The following is a 24,727-nucleotide window of genomic DNA, read 5'->3' as shown; positions in this document are numbered from 1 at the left end:
AAAATGAAACTTATGTATTATTGTCTGGTCATTCAGTACATACAAAGGCCTTAACATTTGTGGGAAACAGTTAGTTTACAGAGTGAGAACCTCAACTGTTTTCTGTTAAGAAGCTGTGGTAAGGAAAGCAGGCTAATATTCTTACTTTAATTCACTTGTTTGTGGCCAGCTATTCTGAATAATTTACCGTTCATACCTATCTTTTTCTACATAGGTTTTTAAACTGAGCTAAAATAAATAGATTAAATTCTAAAACTGAAATTCTAAAACTGAAAAAACTGGAAAATAATAGTACCACATTTTAGCATGGTTATATGCTTCTTGTTGGTATTAGCTCACTCTTGGTAGTGAAACTGAATATGTTTCCAAGAAAAAATAGTGTTGAATTAAATTCTTGCGTATGCTATGGCCATGCATATACTTCTAAAATAAACACCCCCAGCACAGTTGTCTGGCATGAAATGGCCTTTGTCCATATATTGTAAAACCCTCATATTCTGCAAAAACAGGATGGCTACATCCATGCTGCTATGTCAGCCCCTAAACAGCAGAGATTCTTTAAATAAGAGAGCCATTTGACCTGGACAAAACCTTGCCAGGGACAGTTGTAACAATTTAGCAGTACTGGTGATCTGATTTTAGACTCAAAACATTACCACTGTTTATTAGAGTAAATATGTAGCCCATTAGCCCATGGAAACTGAAACATCGGTTCATCAAGGATGGTGGTAGGAGATTTACTAGAACAAGTGACACCAATAAAAAAAAGAAGAGAGCGGGTGACTCAGTAGATGAGCACACAGTCATAATATCAACTCTGCGATGGAAATTTTGAAACTACTAATAAAATACGTATTTGTTTAGAAAAGATTATGCTTACCACCACAGAAAAATGAGTGACAAGTAGTGTCCAGTGTTCTGCAAAATTCTGTACACGTTTGTGGAAAATCGTACCTCTTAGTAATTTCACAGGCTTATTCGTAGTATATAAAAGCCAGTGTGTATGTAAATCTGTGCAGGACAGCCATCTACATTTTTTTTTTTAACACCTGGGGAACAAATGAAGAAGTTGGAAGAAAACATGATCATTTGTGAACATGATTTGAATTTCCCAACAGGCGTGGTCTGAAGGGTGTGTGTAATGTTATTGTTGAAACTTTTACGTTTTGCTGCTGTCAGTTGTTCACAACTTTACCTTAATTTTAATGTAACTTTACCAAGTGTTCAACCTTTGGGATGAAATTTGCCATGCCAGGTTTCTGCCTTGCGTAGTTTGGGGATGGAGAGGAGGGAGAATAAATCCTTGCAGTCAGAAAATAATGTGTTGTTTGAGTGCTGGTCATTTCTTTTTATAAGAAATGGTTAGCTTAAGGGATAGCAAGTGGGTGATAGCTTACTGATAGTCATTTCTTTTAAAAGCAGTGACATGGTTGGAACAGTAACTTCAGATCTGTTCGTGGGGTGGTCTTTGCTAAAACGAAACATTTTGCTGTGCCTGTAAAAGTCTGCTGTCTTTTGGCCAGGAGGTGTGATTCTGAAAAAGAAAAATGGTTTGCAGGTACTCAGTAGACACTGGTTAAACACCAGCTGAAGATTACTGAAGATTTACCCAATGCTGAGCGTACTCCTGTGCCTAGAAATTACAAGAAATCCTGGAGTTGCCAATTTGATTTGTCATGAATCTGGATTAAAACAGGGAGTTTATTTTTCTGTTTTCTTTCCTGTAATTGTGTGCAAGAGGAATCTTCTCCTGGGTCATTTGAATAGAGGATAAGGAGTTGAATGGGGAGCTTGTGAAGAAGTACCTCAGGATGCAAAGTGGTTGACCATGAAAAGAGAGAAGAATTGGGACAGGGGAAGATGTGGGACTCACGATGGCTGATAATAGTTGGACTCCTTTCCTTAAGGGTGTAATAAGGATGCAATAAGGATATGAACTGCAATATGCACAAATTGAAAAGTGTAGTAGTACAATATTTGCCTGAAGCAATAGCTTCTTAATGAGATGAGCTATTTTTTCAGTCACAGCGTATTGTTTACCCTCTGTTATTCTATATTTGTCTAATTCATTACATTACCTAGATGCCCGTGGATTCAGCATTTTCTTGCCTTGGAATCAGCCACTTTGCTGCAGCTCTGTAGGCAGACTACAGAGTGGTAGAGATCCAGAGGTAGCAAAGAATGATATGAATTAGTGTGGGATTCAGGGCGCTTAGAGAGCTTTGTAATGCCTGTTTTGTTCAAATAGAGACAGTCCTGGTAGCTAAGTTGTTCCACTAAATAGAGGATGGCATAAGAGCTGTGTCCTTGCCTGAGAGGAGCATATGGGTGGTCATGGAAAAAAGGTGGAGTGTTGATGGGAGGGGAGGCTGACCTGTCAGTACAGAATGGGAAATGGTTAATAAGGCACATTTGCAGGGCACAAATTGTTTTCTTGCACTTTGAAAGTCGATGGTGTAATTAGGGAGGGACAGTGGAGGGGATGAGCATAGCTGTTAACGCTGCTTGAATATTTTTGGAAGAGTATCACTTTGTCCAGCTAGATAGAATTTTTGCTATGTATTGTTCACATATGGGAAAAAACAAACAAACAGAAAACAAAACAAAACAAAAAACCACACTTATTTAGCATCCATAAACACCCCAACAAGAATCTTCAAATGGCATTGGGTGCTGTAAGGGGGGATGACCTCGGGAATTGCTGTATTTGCTCCATGTTCGTGGCTGGTGAGGAGGGGTAGCCAGCTACTGGTCGATCCCACTGAAAATCTCTTATGTATTTAAACAAAGAATAATTACACCGTATCTACCCAGATAGTGTCACCATGGAAAGGGGTAATACACATTTTCACTGAGTTCAGCCAGGTGTTGCTAAACTGAAGTCTTTGTTGAGCAAACAGCTCAAACAAGTTAAGCATCCTTGTTTTGCAGACAGAAGGGAGAATCTTTGGAAGGATGACATTCTAGAATCTAGAAATTCTAGAGTCTATAAGAAAGTGCAGAAAATTTACATTTTGAATGTAAAAATCTAAGGCAATCTAAAAGTATTTAGGGCATTCCTTGAATTTTTTAGGTTGTTGATGATGTCAGTGTGAATGATCTGTTCAGTCAACATAATAAATCTGCATATCAGAAAAACCCTTAAATACTTGTAAACACAGATCTTAAAATTAAGGCGTTAAGTGCATTTCCTCAAAACATCTCTGTTTTGAAAGCTAGAAGAGGCAGTAAATATTCAGTACGGATTTGTCTTTCTTATTTCAGTTAGCCACTAATAGAAAATGTCTGCATCCCCAGATAGTGTCAGTCTTGACAAATTTGATACTGGAATTAGTAACAAGTGGAATTATTAGAAACAAGTAACTATTCCTAAAACTTTTAAGTAAACACTTACCAGGAGGTATTCAGCTGTACTGAAGACTTCAGAACTTCTGTGTATTGATTAAAAAAATGTGACATGAGCATTTATGAGAAGTAATACATACGAGTATAAAATTAGTCCCTGAATGTCTGATTATTTAAAAAGTCCACACTTTGTGTAACATTCTAAAAATTTGAGTTTCTTTATTTTTTAAATACTTTTCGAGCTGTAAGAACTATCAATATTTCAAAGTTTACGTTATTGTTAGCTTTATGAGAACGTGAGAACAAAAATACAGCAAACCTGAATTTGAAATCTATCACTGTAGATATTTGTGAATGATCAGAACATTAGCATTAGTTTGGTTGAAGTATTTCCATAATCGTTTACATTTGTATATCTTATATGCAATGATGGCATTTTAACCATAATGAATGTGTTACAGTGCTTCTGTGAGCTGTCAGCATCAGCAGCTTAAATGGTTTTCTCAAAAATATTTTTTGTAAAATTAACTTTCAGCCATGCAAACCAAATATCCCTGGGGTAAAAGGATAATTTTGTAGAATCTAGTCTTGTTTATTTTACAGGCTACTTTTAAGCAAAAATCACTAATTATGTCAAATTGCTTAGAGCAGCAACGTTATTTACTTATGATGAAGCCAATATCTCTAACCTCATTTCATGAATATTGATTTAAACCTGAGGTTCCAGAGATAGTCCAAACAATTAATCTACTAAATCACTGTTTGAAGAAACTATAAAATCAATATATAATGAAATTTGACCTTGAGTATACCTTTCCAGAGGAAGTGTCTACCATATATCCGTCATCATAGCATCGCTTCTCAAAGGTGACAAGGAAATACTTTTTGGAGTTCAACTTTACATGTGAGCCTTTCTAAAGATTTAAACATTAAGAAATCAGTAATCTATACTTGTTTTTATTTTTCATTACATCTTTTTTACCCAAAAACTTCTTTTTTTTTTTTTTTAAAGCATGTTATCTGGATTAGAAGGCCTTTCACTCCAAATCAGGTTATAAAATTCATGCTTATCAAAAGGAGTTTCATCTTTCTGTTAGCCTCTGTCAGATGAAAGTAAGGTGGAGAGGTGGAGATAGTGGCACACTGCCCTGAACTTTGTTGGCAATAGATGACTGTCCTTAAAAAAATATATAAATATATATATATATAAATAAAATTTATTATTATGTATTATAATGTTATATTAATATATATTATATGTATGCTAATGCTAAAAAAAGATTATGCTTAATCCTAAAAAAAAAAAAAGTGCTGTAAGACATAGCATTCTTTTCTCTGTTGCTCTCAGTTTTAATTTCATTTCCTGTGACTGCGCCAAAGTTAAAGCATTTTGTGAAACACTTTGTCTTTGGCTAGGGACCGTTGATGTGGTGAGAAGATACCTAAAGGAGAGGTGACACAAAATGAGAAAATAAGAAATCTGGGTCTTACTGCAATCTTCATCACAGTGTATATGTTTGCCTAAGACATTTATTGTCTAAACTGATATTTATTAAGATTTTAGAAACATTGCTGGGCACTGCCTGCTACAAAAATGAATGCAGGGGGTATTCTGAAAAGTTAAGGAAAGAGAGGTTAAGAAGGAAGAATTCTCTGACCACATGAATTGCCCCAGGTGTATTAAGTCATTGAATTGTTTGACGTCATCACTTGCATACTATGAATTTCAAAGCAGTGCATTCAGTAAATGTTCTGAGCATTTCTGCTAGAAATGATTAAGAGCAATAAAGGTTTCATAAGGAATTATTGTTCTTCTTTGGAAAAATTCCTTTTTTCATTATTGAGAATGTGGACAGTGTATTGTAGTCGGTTGAAATTGAAAAGATATTTTTTCCCCAAACCCTTCTTGTTCCCCCCTCAGAAATTCTTGTTTCAGTACTTTTTCAGGGGTGACTGAATTGGAACATCTAATGCTGATACAGCCTTGTTGTGCATTTTATTTTACAGAGTAATGGTAATAATTTTAATGTCATGATAATTTATGCAGAAGTTGGTAGTTTCCTAGAAAAATCACTTTAATATATCTTAATTTAACATTAAACATTTTCTCTTACAAAAGACTACAGTATTAAGATCTGTTTTCTCTTAAAACAAGAAGTAAATTCATATTTCTTTTCATATTTTAGAAAAATGAGTAACTTGTGTTCTGTGTTGCTCTGGCCTCTATAATTAAGCAGAGAATTATTAAAAGATGTACACTGTGGATAAAGTGATTTTTTAATTGGGACCAACGCATATTAGGCAATTGGGGTGTTAACGTCTACATAAAAATACATCAGAAATCATGGTAAATATTTTATTACTTAAACAATTTAAAATAATGTTCTAATATTGTCAAGTATTGTAACTGGATTCTTTGATGGTTTCAGCACCTATTCCAGGAACCACAGTTTCTATTTTTCTATTATTTTACTGAAGAATTCTCCATTTTGATGACAATGTATGTATCTGTTAAGTCCACAGGGACAACAATAGCAGGGATTGATTTATTTTTATGACAAAAAGGTTTACGTGTGTTCATATGCAATGATTTTGCAAAACTTGCTTTCAACTAGTGGAATAATTACTCCAGTCTGTCCTGTGCCTAAATGCCTATAACTCAGCTATTTTACCATCAGTTTGGGAAAATTAAAGTGATTATTTATTGAATTTTCCTTTTTCTGCTTAGCCACTTGGTAAAAATAGCAATTAAATGAAGTATTTTTCTTTTATTTTAGTATCAAAGATGCAGACTTTGGGATAGATTGCACGATGAGCACATCAACGCAGGACGAACAGTTCAGGTAAGGATACTAAAATCACTGTGGCATTAATGGAATTAAATATTCCATTATTAAATTCCATATAATACTGGTTGCTTCAGAGACAGATCTTGACAGAGAAGTGTATTTGACAGATGGATTTGACAGGTATGTGGTGTTGCTTTACTTTGTTTAAGAGGTTAGGGATTTCCTAATTGTATATTGTGAGGCAAATACTGTCAGAAAGGTTTTGAAACATATAACAACAATGGGTCATCACTGGGAATTTTCAGAATTCTTGAACAATATGTCTTAGTCACCTCTTCAAGTAAAGCTGTCTTATAATAAATTTTGTTGTGTAAACTTATGGTGAATTTTTAGACACTGAGTATCATTCCAAATACACAAGCAACTGCTGGTGTCCCGGTCAGTATTTGTGTATAGCTTTAAGCGAAACAAAGTTTGGAAACTTTGGTCTTCAGTAAGCTATCCTATTGCATTACTAAATTAGATGATGTTAATTGCAATAATAAGATAATATTGGTTCTAAAGTATGGTTTCAGCCCAAACACAGAACATCTGACTACTAGTTTGGTGTGCAAATCTATTATTAGATGCATCATGTCATCAAAGGATGAAATACCAGACCCATTTGTCTGCATGGCATCATCTCGGTGACTTCATGCATAGTCAACCATAACTCAGCAGACAGGGAATCTCACATCTGTTTTTTAAAAAACGCATGTCTGGATGAAAATGGTGCCAAGGCTAATGCCAAACATCAGTTTTCATGCTGCTAAATAGTATGCAGCCAAAGAAGATTATCAGTGCAGAAACCACGAAGACCAGATCTGCATTACAACATTCTGCTGACGCAGATATAGCAGCCAGTGGTTATAACACTGCTGTACTGGCAAAACTCTGGGAACAGATGTATTTTAGCCAGCAGGAGAGGCATCTTGTGTTGGTTTCACATGTGGTTTTCAGAGCAGGAGTATGATTTTGTTGCCAGAACAAACCGTTTGCGACCCGTACTGCCTCATGACAAGCAGGCTTTGCCAGTAGGGGTAGCACAGTTCTAAAACACTGTGTTTTGTAATTATGATACTGTGAGTTCCCATGTTTGTTGCAATACCTTCCCAACTCCTATGGGAAATGAGGCCAGAAAAAAAAAAAAAATCAGAAAGAACTTAATCCTAATTGAACAACAGTATTAGACAGCAGTCAGAGCTAGAGGTACATGTCTTTTTTTGAGGACTGGAAGGTATTAAAGAAGTTTTATAGTGTAGATGATAAGAAGTTATACCTGACATCCACTTGATTTTTCTTTTATTTGGAGGTTTGCGTGTTTATTATGTTTTTCACCAAACACTTTTGAAATTTGAATATGTTTATTGTTAGTGTTGGCAAAAGAGTCTGCCAAAGGTGTTTGCAAAATCAGTCCTATTAAAACAATGTCATTCTAACAGGTGTGTAGAAAGCAGGTGTTTGCCTATGTCTGTGCTCAAATCTATTTTCACATATAAAGGGTAGGAAAGGTTACTCTTGGAACTCCTTATCATGAGTACCATTTGTCTACCAAGACAAACTCTTGATAAGAGTTAGGGCAATAGCAGTCATGTTGAGGACGTTGTTTTTAAATACATTAAGTGCTCTAGTAATAAAAACTCTTACTTGTCTCTAGAAAGATTTATGCTTGTCTTGAGCCTAAAGCCTGCCATTTTCACTTTCAGTCAAAACAGGTTTTCTTATATTTTATATAGTACTTTTTGCTTTTAGATCTGGGTGCAGGTTACACATTAACACACATTCAGATACCCACAGAGCAGAATAAGTATCAGGGTCCATGCAAGAAGTGTGGAGTAGCTCTCTGTTTTAATTAAAAGAGTTAGTAGTCTGGAGTACTTGATAATAAATTATACGACATGTAGAATGTGTTTGCTGTAAGCTGTTTAAATGTTTACCGATGGACTTGTGATCTGTTTGTTTGTGAAGAAATCAGATTAATTATTGTGATACCAAATGTTCTCTGCAGCACACACTTTGCTCTCAAAATTAGATGTTGTAAAAATACATTAGGAATCCCTAAGTCAATATTGACCCAAGGCATCCGCCACAGGTTTTAGACAAATATATGCACAGCCACTCTACATTTAATCCATGTGCACATAATTAGCCATTTTTCTGAATTTTCAGTTTACCCAGAATAATTACTTCTGTTGTACGTTTGATGATGGTCAAAATTATAATAGAAGGATAGCATAAGTGTGTTATACCTCCTCTTTCTGGTGACTGGGTGCCACATTAAAAACTTCTGAAAAGGAAGGTGAAGAAAGTGGGGAAATCTTTGTGTGAGAGATGATGACACCCTTTCAGAAATATTAAGAAAATGGCTTTTGTATACAATATTTTTTTATGGTGTTAGGGAAGTGTCATGTAAAATCAGTTCACTGTCATAGCCTGTTGCCATCTGTAGGGTAAATATAGCCAAGATTTAGATTTTATTTGACCTGCATCAAGACCTGCATTTTATCGTATCCCCAACATTTCATCCTTCCCCAGCTGATCCCACACGGGCTGCCCACAGGCAGCAGCTCCTCAAGCACTGCTCCCACACGGCTCCGTCCCACGGGGTCCATGGTTGGGCAGCAGCTCCCCCCAGACCCCCTGCTCCTGCGGGGGCTCCTCTCCACGGGCTGCAGCTGCGGCCCGGGGCCTGCTCCTGCGGGGGCTCTCCATGGGCCGCCACAGTAATGGGTAGTGTTAGGGGCCGTGTAGGCTAATAAGGGTAGGGTGAGTGAAGTGCTGGAGCTTCTGAGTGCTCTGGGGACATCCGTACTGGCGAGGACACGTGGCTGAAGCAGATACTTACATGGGGAATTTTCAGGTAGCTGTTGCTGGGAGCCTTAGTTAGAGCTTCATTTTTTTTCCTGTAACTGGTGGAGATACCACACATTGCATGGAAAAGGCCGAAGTCATAAGTATAAAATGACCCTGCAAATCAAATACCTTCTGCCTTTTTGAGGGTTTTGGCCTCATCTCAGCCCACTGACATTTGTGTAAGGTGAGGCCGTGCAGGTGCAGTGTTTATCCTCACGTCCAGGGCCTCGTGCTGGGTCAACACTGAAGCACTGCAGTGTGCTCAACGCTCTTTGTCCCTGCCCCTTTCCATTGTGCTGTTATTTGTCCGTAATGAGCAGCATGCTCCGTGCCACGTCACTGGCAGTGCAGGTCACTGTGTGTCTTTGCATGCAGTCCAATGAGAATTGAATTATTTCTTTTTTTGTTGTTGTCACCAGTTACTTGTTCTCAAATGTAATGAAATTGCTTGCCTGTGAGAGGCAGATGTTTTTGGTACAACGTTTGTGGTGATGTCCTCAAATGTTACGTATTAGAGTATGGAGTGGTGATGGTATTTTTAGGTGTCCTATGGTAAGTCTGTGAAAACACAGCACCAATTTTTCATCATTATATTACCTTGAAGAGTCAGCTGTCACCATTAGGGAAAAAAAAAACATACTGCTGTGAGAAAACAAATACTGAAAAAAATGAAGAAAAGAGTTCTGCTCTTTCATGTAAATAAGGTGTGTTGGTTTGCTGAAAAGTGCTGCTAAGACTTCTGAATTCCTTCGGGAGTCTGTCCCTTTTCTCACCTGTCCAAAACATCTGTAGACAAACCGCCATTCGTAAAGCTTTTAGGAGGAGCAGAATATGGGAAGACACTTTGTGTTTTTAGAGGTAATTCTAAAAGCTGAATGATTATTATGATTCCCTCTCTCCCTTATTTAAAAATAGGTGCTGAGTAATGACGTAGGCTTAATGGGTAGATGTGTGCAGACATTTTCAGCAACAGGGATTTTCACTTTCTTTTTAGGAAAGGTTTAATGAAGCCCTCTTGGCTCACTTGTGTCCTTTTGTGTTTTACTTTATGGTATAAATTTATAATTTATTCTGTACTTTTTACTGAATGGTTTGTAAAGATTTGGAAAGTGCAACTACAATGTGTGTGGCTTCTCTGTTTCTTTCTGTTTTGGATGTGTTGATAGGGTCAGTAGGATTTTTGCAGTAGTTGTGAAAATCGTGACACCTTCCATTTGCATTTCTGAAAAAAAAAAAAAGTATTTATTTACATAATTGACCATCCCTGTGGATCTCTTAGCCTTACCTCCAAATCTGTGGACGCTTTAGAAAAATTGGGCTCAAACTCCACGTCTCTGCCTCAGTTCTGCACCTATTCAAGTACAGTGAACCTTATCTCAATCGAGTCCTTTGAGACCCAGTGATGAAAGCTTTGTGTAATAGCCATTACTGCCATTGTTAAGCAAAAATATGCAAACATCATAACGCTGTGAGAGACTTAGGGATTTTGGTGGAGAGGGCAGGATTAGAATTCATAATGATGTTGGGAAGAGACCTGAAAAATCAATATGGTCAGCGTTGGTAGGATTACAGGATTTTTTCCAGTTGGGCACCATAATTTTAAGGAGATCTGGAGTGATTCGGAGAGAGAAGTGAAAATGGTCAGAAAATTAGACTTACTTGGAAAGACTGAAAAAATTTTTTGTCCAACAAGTGCCTGACAGAGGAATGTTGTCTGCTTGCAAACATGAAAAAGGTTGCTGCACAGAGGACAGGGCTTTTCTTCCTCTGTTTTGAACAGAATTAGAAATGCCTGGTTTAAAATGATGCAAGAGATTTCTGCATTAGATTCGACATGAGGAAGAATGCAGTGGGAATTAGGATAACGAATTCTTGCAATAGAATATCAAGAACGTTGCAGCTCTTCACAAAGAAGTCCTTTTAAGACCAGATCAGATAAGCAACTGTCCGAAATAAAATAGGGACAGCTGATCATGCTTTGAAGGGCTGACTTCACAAAGTTTTTGCCAGCTTTATCCTACAATTTTTGTGAGAAGACTACTTGAAACAGATTGTTACCTTCTTTTTTTTTTTTGTTGTTGTTGTTGTTTTTCTTTTTGAAAGTTAACAGACCAAAATTCCAAGTATTATAAAGAAAAATTCTGCATCTTCCTGGCCAAATTCGATGAATTCAAAACCGAGGAATTTGCATAAATTATTACCTTCCTCACTGAGTAAACATGGTTTTAAAACTGGAAACAGCTGGAAAGAGGGTGATGTTCTTCTATGCTCTCCCCAGAGATTAAGCTCTGCCCCATTAAAAAGATTATGAAAAGAAGTCAGAGTCATTTGCATTTCTGTAACATTTATCAAGTTACTCCCTGGTGAGCTCCTGAGATGCCTCCTGACAGCGGGGCTTCGGGCCCTTTCCAGGTTGATCCCATGAAGCTTCTGTTTAATTGGCAGTACGTGGAACAGGAGTCCTCTCCACATCCACAGTCTAAGAGGTACTAAAATAAAATTTCACCAAATATGCAAATACTGTCATTTGATTCCTGTCTTCTTTCTCACAAATATTTGATCAGCAGTATAATAATGAGAAATGAAACTATGGTTCTGACCAACTTCACTCAGTCTTCTGCATATCATAGAATCATAGGCTGTGTTGGGTTGGAAGGGACCTTAAAGATTATATATATATATATATATATATATATGTATATGTAATCATATATTATATGAGTCTTGCAAACAAAATAATTAAATGCTGTGTCTAGACATTCCCATTTGGTCTTCTAAATTTCATTGCAAGGTTGTATAAAATGAGAATTTGGGCACGTGGTGGACTATGACAATGACAGCATTCTGCCCTTCTTAGTGCCTGTGGGCAGGCCATAGGAGAAAGTAACAGGAGGAGTAAGGTAGTTCCTTAAATTAAGGTGAAAAGTGTATACAGAAAATTATTGTGCCACGTTTCTAATTCAACTCAGTATCTTGCAAAATTATTTCTTGTGTCTCTTTCCCTATTTGTTTTGTTGTTAATTAGTGGTTTTACCTGGGATTAACCTTAAATAATGTAGCATAAATTGACTGGTGATAGTATTAATTTAAGCATACAATAGAATATTCTCTCAGTAATTTGACAAATGATTTTTACAAATCGATAGCTCTTTCTTTGGTTGCCTAATAGGACTTGAGCAGTGTTACTTGAATTTGTTGTTGATTAATCTCCTTCTTCTCTAATTATATTTCTGTAATTTTTTTCATGCATGTTAAAAAACGTTAGTTCTGCTAGTGTATATAAATAAGTTCCATTTGCTTCCTCCTTTTCCAGGTATGCAATGTTGCTTTCCTAAGGCATTACCTGTACCTGATTTGCATTACTGGAAAAAAACCTTTCTTTTCCTAACCTGTCTGTGGTGTTAATCCATTCTCTTGTTCTGATATTAGAATATTCAAACCAATTGGTAAATAGTGCAATGGATAAAATAATTTGTTGTATCTCCTTATAATATAATGCACTGACTATAGTTTTTATTACAGTATTTTTTTTATAATTACATAAAAACGTGTCCTAAAGCAATGAGTAGTATAATTTGAACTATAAATTTCTTCTGTTCTTCTTTTTTTTTTAGAGAAAGAAAAGTTGCATGCATTTTTAGATTTTAAAAGCCTAGGCAATAAAATACCTCTGTTTCTCTGTAGACAAAAATTTATGTCACAGGAGATGCCTGCACACAGACTATTCCTGCTACTTGTGAATAGCTCATATCTTCTTAAAACCGTTGTAATTAAAGAGATTTTTGTATCTTATTATATTTGATATTCCAGTCAAACAAATATATTTGCCCTTCCTCTGAAAAAGAATATATTGAATAAAAAAAAAAAAAGAAAAGTAATCCTTCTCCTTTGTTTCTAAAGATGTCTTTACAAAATGAAGTTGATTGCTTTGGGAAAATTAGGGATTGCAAATTATTGCATCCTGAAGTGCATTGATCAACACAGTCACTTATAATATATAAAAAAAAATAAATAAATTGAGAAGCAATTGCTTATTTTATTGGGACATTATCTCAACTTGTTGCGACTTGTGTAAATATTTTGGGAAAGGACTAAGTATATTTTAATCTAAATCCTAGACAAAACAGAGTGACTTCTTTACTTGGGGAAGTGGATAAAATGTAGAATTGACAAGGAGAAAATCAATGGGGACAACTTTAAAAATATTTCTCCCTTGCTTTGTGGTTGGCTGGTACTACTGAGAAATGAGCTCACCAGAGAACACAAGAGGTACCATCTTTTCCTTGATGTTTGGTTCCTTCTCTTCAGGGGCAGGTGGCTTAATTCACATTCTGGAAAGTAGACCACTTCCAAAAAGACTCTGACCACTACATTCAGATGACTACTCCGTGCACTCTGCATATAAACTGTAGTTTTTTCTAAATGCCATTGAAGAGGGAGTTGCTGCGTGAAGTTTTTTTGTAGTGAATCGAATGACGTTGTGTAAGAAAATATAAAAAAAAAAAAAAGCAACAGACTTAACATGCTGGCTGTGACATAGTGGCACGTCAAACGCACCGTGGAGCAATGCCCTCTTCTATGCACCGAGCTGATTGCTGCTGTCTTGCTCAGTATCACTGCCAGTTACAGGACCATCTTCCTCCTTATGAAGAGTAGGGGATTGGTTGTTTGTTCAAAGCAGATCACCTTGAGGTTGAGATACCTGAAGTAAGGACTTTGCAGAAAGCTGTTTTTTTTTTTTTTATGGTGTGACTCTTCTGTAGGAGCAGTACAAAGAGCCCAGGGAATAGCACTGGGTCATAAAACAGCAGAATGTGGGAGACCCAGGATGGGTTCAAAGGGAGGTTTTGGTACTGGATGCAGTAGAGCTTTTACAGCACTAGGGAACGTGTCACTGACAGGTGAATCCAATGCGGTCCTACAGTGCAGACTGGAAAAGGAAATGGATGCAGAGGAGGGGTGACCAGGAGCTGAAGGATTGCTTTGAAGTCGGGACCTTTATTTGTCTTAGTTTATTAAAACATGGCACTTTTTTTTGGTCATTTAGAAGATATATTTGGTCAAGGTGATAGTTGCTTCATAACCACAGAAGGTATCTGGTTCTTTTACACAGTAAGCTAACTAAACGACTCTTAAAACTGTTACAGCAACTCCGAGCCAATATGAGAGAGATGGAGAAACTTTGTTTGCGAGTCCGACAGGAAGACATCCCAGTTCTGCAGAGAATGATAAATCCAGTGAGAGAGGAAGCTTCATCTGCCATTAAAGACTTCCTACAGCTCCATTCTGAATCTGCAGAAGAACTTAAAAGGCAACTAGAAGGACAGGAGGATGGCTCTTTAACCAGATCTATAACTGTAGGAGGAGGTAGGAGAATTTCATTTCTGTATCTATATTGTTGTATCCAGTGAGCATTTTCTGACCAGATGTGAGGTAAACCTAAGAGATACCAGTTGAATAATAATAGTTAATTAAGAAGTGGATTTTCTTTCCCTGCACCACACTTTTCTCATGACCTGTTGAGTTTTGATAAGTGAAGGACACTCTAATTAAGCATCCTAAGAAATAGAGTGGCCTCCCATGAAGAAGATCCCATAGCCATGGATCTTGAAATTGGACACTGTTCCTAGGAAGGGTACTTCATGTTTCACTGTAACTTGTCTTCTTTCCTGGTCCTGCAAATCACTTAATCATGTGTAAGTAATCATTTAGGCCATTTTCATTGAATCAGTGTGTTCAACATTGAAAAGAAAACAATTTTTATATGATAGACATTATGATATGCCACTGCTGAAATGTGTGGAAGGGTTGACCAGGTCTATATACAAAAGAGAATATCTCTTCTTGTAGCATTTGATCTTAGTAACCAACAAGAAAGCAGAAAATATTATAAACCTGTTGAAATAAAAGATTTTGAAAACACACTATAGAAGGCAACAAGTCAGATGTTTGCTGTTTTTCCCTCCTTTCCATACAAAATGTCTTTCAGTCTTTGTTGTACCATTCTGTCTTCAGGGGAAGCACGCACTATGCTCTGGCACTGGCTCGTGTTCTCTTCTAATAATCTGTGAGAAAGTTGATTATATAAGAATTAAATCCTTCTACATAATAGTAATTAGATTGATTGTTGCAGTAGCAACATTGTTTAAAGTTATTTGGAAATGTCATGTCTTTAAAAGTGAAAGTATTTTCAGTCAATGTCATTGTAGAAGCCATCCTGTTTGATTTCATGGCCCTTCTTGTTGCTATATAAACAACTACAGGGACTGTTTCAAGTGCAATTAACAAGTAAGGAATTCTAACACAGAGAAAAGATACGTGGATTTGGAAGACTGGGCTTCGGTTTGAGAACGTCAGGTGTAGTAGTATCAGAAAGTGTTATGAAAGTCAAATTATATCAACTATGCAATTCATATATTCTTATTAGACCAGAAAAAAAGATTAAATAGGCTTTTTACATATGAATTTTTGCTGTTTTCAACAGCTTCACTGTCTTTTCAGATATTTGTGAACTGACTATTCAGGAGTTCATCCTTTGTGGGTTTCTAAGTCTGTCTATTTGCTGCATCCTCCTTCTCCAAAAAAAAGGAAGATAGCTTAGTTATTCTCTTGCAGTCCTTCAGGATCCCCTTAGTACTCTCAAGTTCTCAGAAATATGTGAACTTTCAGCGATTGCTTCTTAAATACTCAGGAATCAATTTCATCAGACCCTCAGGACTTGAAAACATCTGGATCATCTAAATATTTTTAACCTGTTCTCTTTATGTTTCAGCCTATCTTTTCTGTTTGCGTATTTTCCTTCTTGTTAAAATTAATTGCATCAAGATTACAGCTTCCTTTTCTGTGTAAGGACTGACTTCGTCTTTCTCTGGGTCATCGTTCTTTCTTTACCTGGCACTGCACCTACTTATACTTTGTCTTCCTCTGATTTTCACGGCATTCATGAAAACTGCCTTGCTACCATTTATGCCCATGGTAGTTGTAATTTGTTTGTGTCTTAGTCTTTCTGATATTAACCTTCCACATCTATATTATTGTTTTGCACTCATATTAATTGTTTCAAAGTCTTGACATCCAGGGCATTGAAGAGTTCTTGCTGAACTCATAATTCTTTCCTGTGTTACGGGTATTCCTCTACATCAGGACCATTTGCTGCTATCTTCAGCATAGTCCATTTTGTTAGTGTCTGCCAGCTCTTCTGCATTCTTTTATCCTTTAGGAACTTCTTCCCCATAACTTCTACTAATCCATTTGCTGAATTTGTGTATACTTCTTTTGTGGGGAGCTCATTGTCTTTGGTCTTACACTAAGGCTTAGAAGGGTGAATTCTTGCACTCAGTGATCCCCATCAGCCGTATTGGTCATCGCTTCCAGGCTCTTTGTGAGCTCGTCTGTGTTACAATCAGAATAAAATTTAAAACACCTGTTCTCTTGGTAACTTTCTGCAGTTGTCCTCAGTACATTCTGGTGTTTTATTGGAAAGGCCTTGTCCTGGCTTATTGCTTTTCTAACAGTTACATGGATGGCAAACGGGAACTACAGTTTAATTTCAAAGAACAGGACTGTGGTTGTTGTGTTTTTTTTTTTTTTTTTTAAATCTAAAATACCTTTAAAATATGGAGGAAATTGAGCATAACCACACTTTAAAAAGAAGAAAAATTGATCATATAGATTGGGATGAGAAGAACAGAAAAATATTACTGGCGTGACATGCTCCTACATGTCAGCTCAAGAATGCAGAAATAGCTCATCCCATTTAAAGGGAAACATACAGTCAGGCAGACAACTAAATATAATTATACAGATTTTTTTAAAGAAGTTTGCCTGGCTGTGAAAGCAGCTCTGTTGAATTGCTAACACAGATGCAATATATTGCCTATTTCTTTTGTGCTTAGAGGCTGCAGTCCTGAAAGCAAATCTTGGCTGCTGATCTTAATCAAAGGAGCTTCAGTATGCCCATTCTTTGCAGCATGTTGCTTCCCATCTGGTGGAGGAGTAAGGAGTTTACAAATTCAGATTGCCCATTTAGAAGGCATGTCAGCGAAATGATGGAGGTCCTTCCCCCCCCCTTCACCGTCCTCAGCTCAGATCCAATAGAAACGGAATTTAATTGCATTTTAAGCAAATATTAACAAAAGGTCGGGTTCTACTCTTAAAATTACTGAAGTCTTTTAACCAGTATATTGAATCTTGCAGAGCATTAGATTTTTATCTTGAGCATAATGAGGTGTGAAGCTGCTCTTTGAAAGCTCGCAGAGGTGTTTTGTATTACTGCATTTCTGTGCAGAGGCTGTAAGTGAAACTGGTGCAGTCACTTCCACTCTCAGTTCTATTAAAATTGGTTAGACTTGATAAAACATGAAGTTGTGAATATAAATTTCTTACTCATACTTTCAGCCCAAATGTGACTTTACCATTTTTATTTTTTTTTTTACCTTTCTTAATCTTTACCTTAGATCTTTGAAGTGAGAGAAGAGTTTGCTTGAGGATGTTTCTTTTCAGTAATTTTTAGCTATTAGAAGATGACAACAGTGTAATCTGACTGTAAAGTGCCTTCTGTGTCTGGATTTTTATAGGAAAAGGGGTAAAAATAATGACAAAGAAAACCAAGGCCCATATAAAACACTACATCACGTACTCTACCCTTGTTGCTCTGCTTTTCTGTGTATTTAGTAACTATAGCCGAGTATCGCCTTCAGTGTCAGAACTGTATTGATCTGAGAGTAGTAAGACTTGGTCCTTGCTGTATCTTGTGATACTAGGATAGAAATGCTGAGAAAAGGACAAATGTAATGAAAATGCATCATTTTTATTTTATCTTAATTCCATGAATAAGCATGCTCCATTACTGATTTTTTTATTAAGAAAGATTAATTTATTTTCCATTGTTTGTTGTAGTAACAGTCATATAATATTGTTACAGTACCTTGGCACATTCATTGCTTCTACGGAAGACTTCAGCGTAATATTTACACTTTAATAGTGTTAGAAATATCTAACCAGTCTTCCCTACATTAAGCTTTAATACTAACCCCACAAGTAAGTAAACATCAGTGTCCTATTAAAGTAGCTGTCTTCCTTCAGAAATTGTAGTTGTCTAAATTAGCACGATCTTTGCACCGTGTTTACATCCATCCATACATTCTCCAGCCTGTCTTTCATACTCTTGAGCTATTCATTAATCCTTGCTTATGATAAGCCAAATTTGTTATTCTTAATTACCACTGAATTGTCCATAAATATTCACTTGTCCATTACGGCCGTAATGGCTCCAAACAGAGCTCACTGGCTGGAGGAGGTATGTGTGTATCTGTTCATTTTTTTTCCAGTCTTTTACATTCAATCCAGAAGATTCAGAAAGGAAGATGCTTAAGAATATCCCCTTTACGCTGCTGAGCTTTAAATGTTTGCCATCCTTGCAGTACCGTTAGAAATGAACCCATTTCTTTGGCAATAATTTCCTTTTAAGAAACTGTGTAGTGCTGTGAGACTTTTCCCTATGTGAGTGTTTTCAGGGCTGTTGCTAAGCTTGAATTAAATCAAATACCAATTTATCCATGAGAAGTGTTACGAGTGAGAAAACTTGCTTGTGTCACCTGCAGTCTGATCAAGCGCATTTATTTGTAAACATCGTGTTTTTCATCCAGAAACTTTGTATAATGCAGAAGTGAAGGACGGGTCCCAAAGTTTAATCCAGATGTATTCTCCCCTTCCTGAAATACCTCAGAATGAAAATGCAGCTGAGTCCTGGGAAACTTTAGAAGAGGTATGCTGCAACTCCCTTACAGCTACGTTGGTGTTCTCATTTTCAGCAACTATTAGAAAATAACATTTGTTTTTGTATTTGTAGGACTTGATTCAACTTAGCCAGTTGGTGACTGAATTTTCTGTGTTAGTCAACGTAAGTATTAATTCTGCATTCTCTATTAGATAGAAACTTGTAAAAAAATAAAATAGTGAATGGATAACACCTAGATGGGGAGCAAAAGATGAGCAATACTTCTGTCCATAATCTGAACTCAGACTGAGCTATCTCTAGATAACAACAACAGAGTAGCAGAATGACACTAAGTGAATTTATTCAGTCCAATATTAAACAAATTGAGATTACGAAACCCTAGTGGCTGTCAGGAACTTCAGGGAGCTGCCCGTCACTGAGCGGAGGCAGAGCAGTGTCCCCAGTTAGCTGAGGTGCCTGCACGAAGCTCCTGTCTTTGCTACTTGGAACCCATGGTAAACGTGCCTCTGGTTTCAAAGCCTGCACGTTTGATGCTTTCTAAAGTTGAAGGTGGTCCATGTAATTATTACAGCACTAATTACCTAGCACTAGATTGAAAGATTTTCTTTTGGTTTTCAAGTAGTAACAATAGAGGAATGTTTAAAAGCATTAGTTTAGCACATATAACTGCCTATTCTGGTCAGAAAACAAATAGCTCTTCCTTCCATATATCAACGAGTTGTTTCTACAAGTACGTTCCTGGTTGTCCTGTTGATTCAGAATCTGTCAAGGTAAAATTCTGAGGAGACAGCACTTTTATTTCAGCACTAGTGCTGGTAATTACTCCTCAGTTCTTGTCACCAGAGCAACAGCTCCTGTTCTAGCCAATGCCCCTTGCCATGTGCTGAACCTTAGAGGACACACTGTGGTGCCCGTTCATTCTTAACGTGTCTAATTGTAATCATGAGGACAGGCTTCAACAGCCTTCACTGCACAGGTTGGAAGCTTTCCAGGAACTTTTATTCTCTGAACTGGGAGTACTAGGAAACATCTGAAGATTCCCTCACCATCATAGCCTTTCTTTACCTTAATAACCATGGCTTTCAAAGAGTTTGCATCTTTGTCACCTCCAGTTAGTTCTCAATGTTTAATTCTTCCTTTGCTAACAGGAATTTGAACAGTTCTCATCTGCTAGGAGGGTCGTGTAATCTCCTTGCTGTTGGGTTAGGTGGGATGGGTGAGATCACATTTATCCTTTCTGCTGAACCTGTGCTACTTCACATACAAGATTTGTTAGGCTTTTTTTTATTTAGTAGCCTGTTGCAGGAGAGGGCACAGAACCAACATTAGCTATGAAGTGTTTGATGGCTTGGCTTAGATGGTAGATGAAGATACCAAAGCTGGACTCAGCAGTTCCTGAATTAGAAAGAGGAAAAAGTTCCGAATGCCTTTTCCTGAAGGTGAACATTAGCTGTCTCATTATTTTGTAGCATAAAATAGCCTGAGTGCTGCTGAGATTAAAATAAGAACAAAGAAGCCCACAAACCCCTCTGTCTTCCGAGGGAAACTGCAGGGGAATCTGACTGCATTTTGAGAAAGGATGGATGTAGTATTTTTTCAAAGTGAAAGAACAGTGGCACACAGAGCAGCAGCAAGTATATTTTCAGTGGCCACTATCGTATCTGTAAAGTTAAGTCACTGTTTTATAATGTCATACCTAAATATTTCTATTTAGATTTCTTGGTATTGTATGCTGCTTTGTATGCTGGAATCGGTACTGATCTTATAAATGCTATCTCTATAATTTTTTTTGAACATGAAGCTCAGCAGGAAACGAAAACACCAGCTTGGCTTGTTTTGCCCTTCGGAATGCAAGTTCATCTATTCACAGGAAAGATTTAGAAATCCTATGTTATGGGTTGTTTTCTCTACCAGTAGCAACACGTTGTGTAATATTCGCACCGTATTATTACTTGATAGTTAAGCTTTCTTTAAAGCAAGTTTGTATTTTCAGCACAGTTTATCAGCTGCTATTAATGAAGCACCATTAGGGCTGCATGGCTACAGTGTGTGGCAGATGAAAGCGGCTGTGGGGCCCTGATTACAGGCATTAAAATGGTGTGTATTGGCTCACTGCTGCTTCCCAGCAGGCCGCCTCACTCATAATTCCTTTGCATCTAGGCTCAGCAGGAGAAGATTGACAGGATTGAAGACCATGTCAACAGCGCTGCTGCGAATACTGAAGAGGGAACCAAAAACTTGAGGAAGGTAGGGATCTGCTCCTGCTGCTGAATCGATGGTACTCTGCCTCCCAGCAACCCTCTGTATTAACCCCATTGATCTGCCGTCTTTAATGCTGAGGGAGCCAGCAATTAAGGAAATAAGGAAGAAATGGCCCACAGGTAGCAGGGAAAAAAAAAATCAATCTCTCTTGTAATTTTCTATCACATCCAGGCTACTAGAAAATACCTTCTTTTTTTTTTTTTCTTGTTTTCTGCAAGTCACATTATATGATATTCTGATGCTACTTCGGTGCACCTGCAAGACAAGAGCGTGCAGCGATTGGCTCACAAGAATCAAATGGCTGTGGGACAACAGGCTGCTGCTGACATGCAATTTCAATTTATGTGATGTCAGGGAGAGCTCCTGATAAGCCACACGCCTGTATTTAGGTGTTACTGAGAAGTCTGAGCATTTTCTGTTTCATGTAATGATGTAGCTAAGGTAATAAGTAGCACATGCAATCAGCCAGCAGCACGTCAAAAGATCTGGTACCCAAATACATACGAGAGCTCTCTTTTGAACTGGTTTTGGTATGGACATGTGGGATAACAGAACATTTTTTTTAAAATAATAATTTGTCAAGTGTATTTATCGCTGAGCATTCAACTCATTGCCAAGAGCAAAGGGAAAAAGGCACATCACAACAGGCAAGTATCCTAACTCTTTTTTTTTTCCTCTCTGTCTTTACAGGCTGCAAAATACAAGCTGGCAGCTCTGCCTGTGGCAGGTGCTGTCATTGGAGGCGTGGTGGGGGGTCCCATTGGGCTCCTCGCAGGCTTCAAAGTGGCAGGAATTGCAGCTGCACTTGGTGGTGGGATTTTGGGCTTCACAGGTGGAAAATTGATCCAGAGGAGAAAACAAAAACTGATTGAGCAGGTCTCTTCCAGCTGTCCGGAGCTTTCTTGCCAAAGAGCCAAAAAATCCAGCTGAAGCACAGATTCATCATGACTAGGGACAGAAGTACAGTCGCCGTGCTGATGACAGACCTGCAGCCTCACGCTTTAAATACAAGGCTGGGTTGTGTGAACTTGTGTGAGATTTTGCCAGCAGTACTGTTAATGGGGGTGGGGGGAAACGGTAATGCCAGAACTTTGGAGCTTCCTCTTTTCGGATGTGATAAGTTGCATCAGTCTTTTAGGAATTACCTGGTAACTTCTTTTAATTACGGAATTCTTAGGTGAGCTACATGCCCAGCTGGAGTGCTGGAGGGCAGGTGTTCGGTGCTGAGCTGCACAAAATGTCCTTCAGACAGTACAGAGGGAGAGACTTGGAAAACTGAATGCTTTCTCATGAACACCATAATCAGTTTTTCCCATTTTCATTTATTTTTTTTTTTAATTTGTGAGCTCCCCATTTGTTCAAAGTGTAGTTCAATCTCAGCCTCAGCAGCACCCCTTGAGGACTGCCCTCAGAGAATACTCCTTCTCCATGGCTTTTCAGCTCCTTGGCACACCTCAGGAGCCCTGCAGACGGAGCAAAGTGCCAAACCCCAACCATTCTGAGCCTGAAGCCTCAGCTTGCTGCAGCAGTGCTCCTGGGTGACTGCTGCCCTTGATCCTCATCACCTGGCACCAGCAGCACTCTGCTGGGAGAGTTAAATGGCTTCACGGGGAGGTGGTGCTGCAGCAGGACCCGCTCCCTCAATAGTATTTTATACCTCAAAGGTACCAGTAGGTGCCGGGGAGAGGGTGGTGAACAGCAAGGCCCCATGAGTTACCTGTTAAATGGTGCCCCTGGCAGCTGAGCAGAGCCTGGGACTAGTTTGAAAACAGCAACCTGATACTGTTTGCTTTACTCTGGAGCCTGCATAAGGCTAGGTACTGTTACTGCTTCCTCCAGCTTTTATAGTCAATGCCTGTTCTCCTTACCTTCCTTACTTTGCTGCTTAAGAAGCCGTTTGCTTCTCTAACTTCTGTTGTTACACAGAGTGCTACTGTTTTTATTTTCACCTGAGCTTCCTGTTCAGCACATGGTCCTACCTCCATCCTTCCAGGACGGTTCCCACACGATTGCTGCTGCCCTCAGAAGGAGCAGAAAGGCGAGTTGGGCAGCTGCTGCTTTAAGTTTTACATTGCTCAGTTCATCCTGAGTGCTGCTCACCTAAGGCTCCCGAGCAGGGAAGCACAGTTTGGAAAAAGCTCCCTTTTTTAAGCACTGCTTTGACAGCATCATTGGAACGCAGCGCCTGCTAATGGCAGGTGACAGGTTTTTGTGCCTAGAGACACTGTAAGCAACTGTTAGTTACAGCACAAGTACCTTTTCTGAACAGTTCTTCTGTATTACTTTTAAAACATGATTGAAATCGCTACCAGTCAGAGCGTGGTGTCTATTTTAAGTAGGAACGAGGCTCAGGGAAGCAACGTGTAGAATAGTTTTCACAAGTAATCATGAACATTGTCAAAACTGCACGTGTTAAAGCCGCGGTGCCTACATCTGTAAAATCAGCTGGAGTGGAAAACATGACCCGAGTAATTCAGCTCATTTGCACCTGTCATGCCCAAACCCTGTCCTTTAAACACATCTGCTTTGGTTGTAAATACATTTAATGAGTCTGTAACAGCTTCACACGAGGGCTGGTCGTTCATTCCGATAGCTAAAGGAAGAAACTAAGGGAAATAAGGAAAAAGATTTTAAATAGAAATAGAAATTCTGGTTGATTCTTTGTATGATTTTAAAAAAACTAGGTCTGCTTTCCTACAATACATTGCTAAACTGTGTGCATTGAAATGCCAGCAGCCACATCAGAGGCGTTGCAGGCTCCACCCTCTCCTCCTGAAGTGGACTTAATGCCAGGACAATCTGAAGTCAGAGCTGAGCTACTGCTACAGCTGATACAGAGTCAGCTTAGCATGGGCTCATCTCATAAAAGATCAAGCACAAAAACTGTTCTTCCTCCTCGCGTCTTTAAGGAAGCAATTTAAAAACATTGTGTACACACTACACTGGGGAGGCTGTTATTTAAGCCATGATTTTTAAAGTAGATGGGTTATTTACATAGGGGAAAAAATAGGGGCATCTGAGTAACCAAACTAGCATTTAAATTGCTAGGGATGTCAGAAGATATGCAAAATAGATATAATTCTTTCAGACCAAATAAAAACTTTTGCCTATCAGACCGCGTAGCATTTATGTCACTTTTTATTTCCTTTCAGCATCTAAAAGCTTAATCCTTCAGCATTTCTCCATTATTAAAACAATGACGTTACTAACATTTCAGAATCCTGAGTTACCAAACACACACCTCACCCATTAAAATATTTACATTGACTGAAATTAACACAAGCTCCTAAAGTGTCTCAGGCACCAGGCACCATGTTAAGCCCAAGTAGACTTCAGCTGTTCAACCTTCTGCTTGCAAACAGAAAAACCACTTAAAGTCAGTGTATCCAGGTCAACAGTTATCAAGAACCCAGCAGACTGGTCCAACTCCAACACACACACAGCTAAAGGACTGCCATAACGCTGATGCATCTCGCTGGCTACCTGGCACAGAGATGCCCAAGCTCTAGCAACAAGGCCTTACTCAGAAAAACAAACACGGATTAAGAAAGGGGGCTGGAGGTGGCACTTCTTTAACTACCCAGGGGAAAGCAGCAGCCCTCGGACCGCTGGTTGCATGAAGTAGCACCTCTAGGAAGAAGTTCAGCCACCTTCAGCACTCATAAATAAGAGTAAGGAAGGAAACAGCGGAGTAAGACGA

At 38.2% G+C, this 24,727-nt stretch overlaps 1 protein-coding gene across 3 annotated transcripts in view; it reads left to right on the top strand.

The window, feature by feature from the left end:
• Positions 1-24,140, top strand: part of STX17 (syntaxin 17) — a 30,178-nt gene extending 6,038 nt beyond the window's left edge. For all 3 annotated transcript variants that reach the window (XM_068671290.1, XM_068671289.1, XM_068671288.1), the window contains exons 3-8: positions 6,123-6,188; positions 14,174-14,393; positions 18,674-18,792; positions 18,877-18,927; positions 20,926-21,012; positions 21,718-24,140. In XM_068671290.1, the coding sequence (XP_068527391.1) occupies positions 6,123-6,188; positions 14,174-14,393; positions 18,674-18,792; positions 18,877-18,927; positions 20,926-21,012; positions 21,718-21,957 (783 nt within the window). In that variant the 3' untranslated portion in view covers positions 21,958-24,140. The remainder of the gene's footprint in view (positions 1-6,122; positions 6,189-14,173; positions 14,394-18,673; positions 18,793-18,876; positions 18,928-20,925; positions 21,013-21,717) is intronic.
• Positions 24,141-24,727: the final 587 nt, after the last annotated feature.

Source organism: Anas acuta, chromosome 2, assembly GCF_963932015.1.
Source record: "Anas acuta chromosome 2, bAnaAcu1.1, whole genome shotgun sequence".
Lineage (NCBI taxonomy): Eukaryota > Metazoa > Chordata > Aves > Anseriformes > Anatidae > Anas > Anas acuta.
The sequence above is the reverse complement of the archived record's forward strand: the minus strand, read 5'-3'. Positions and strand labels throughout refer to the sequence as shown.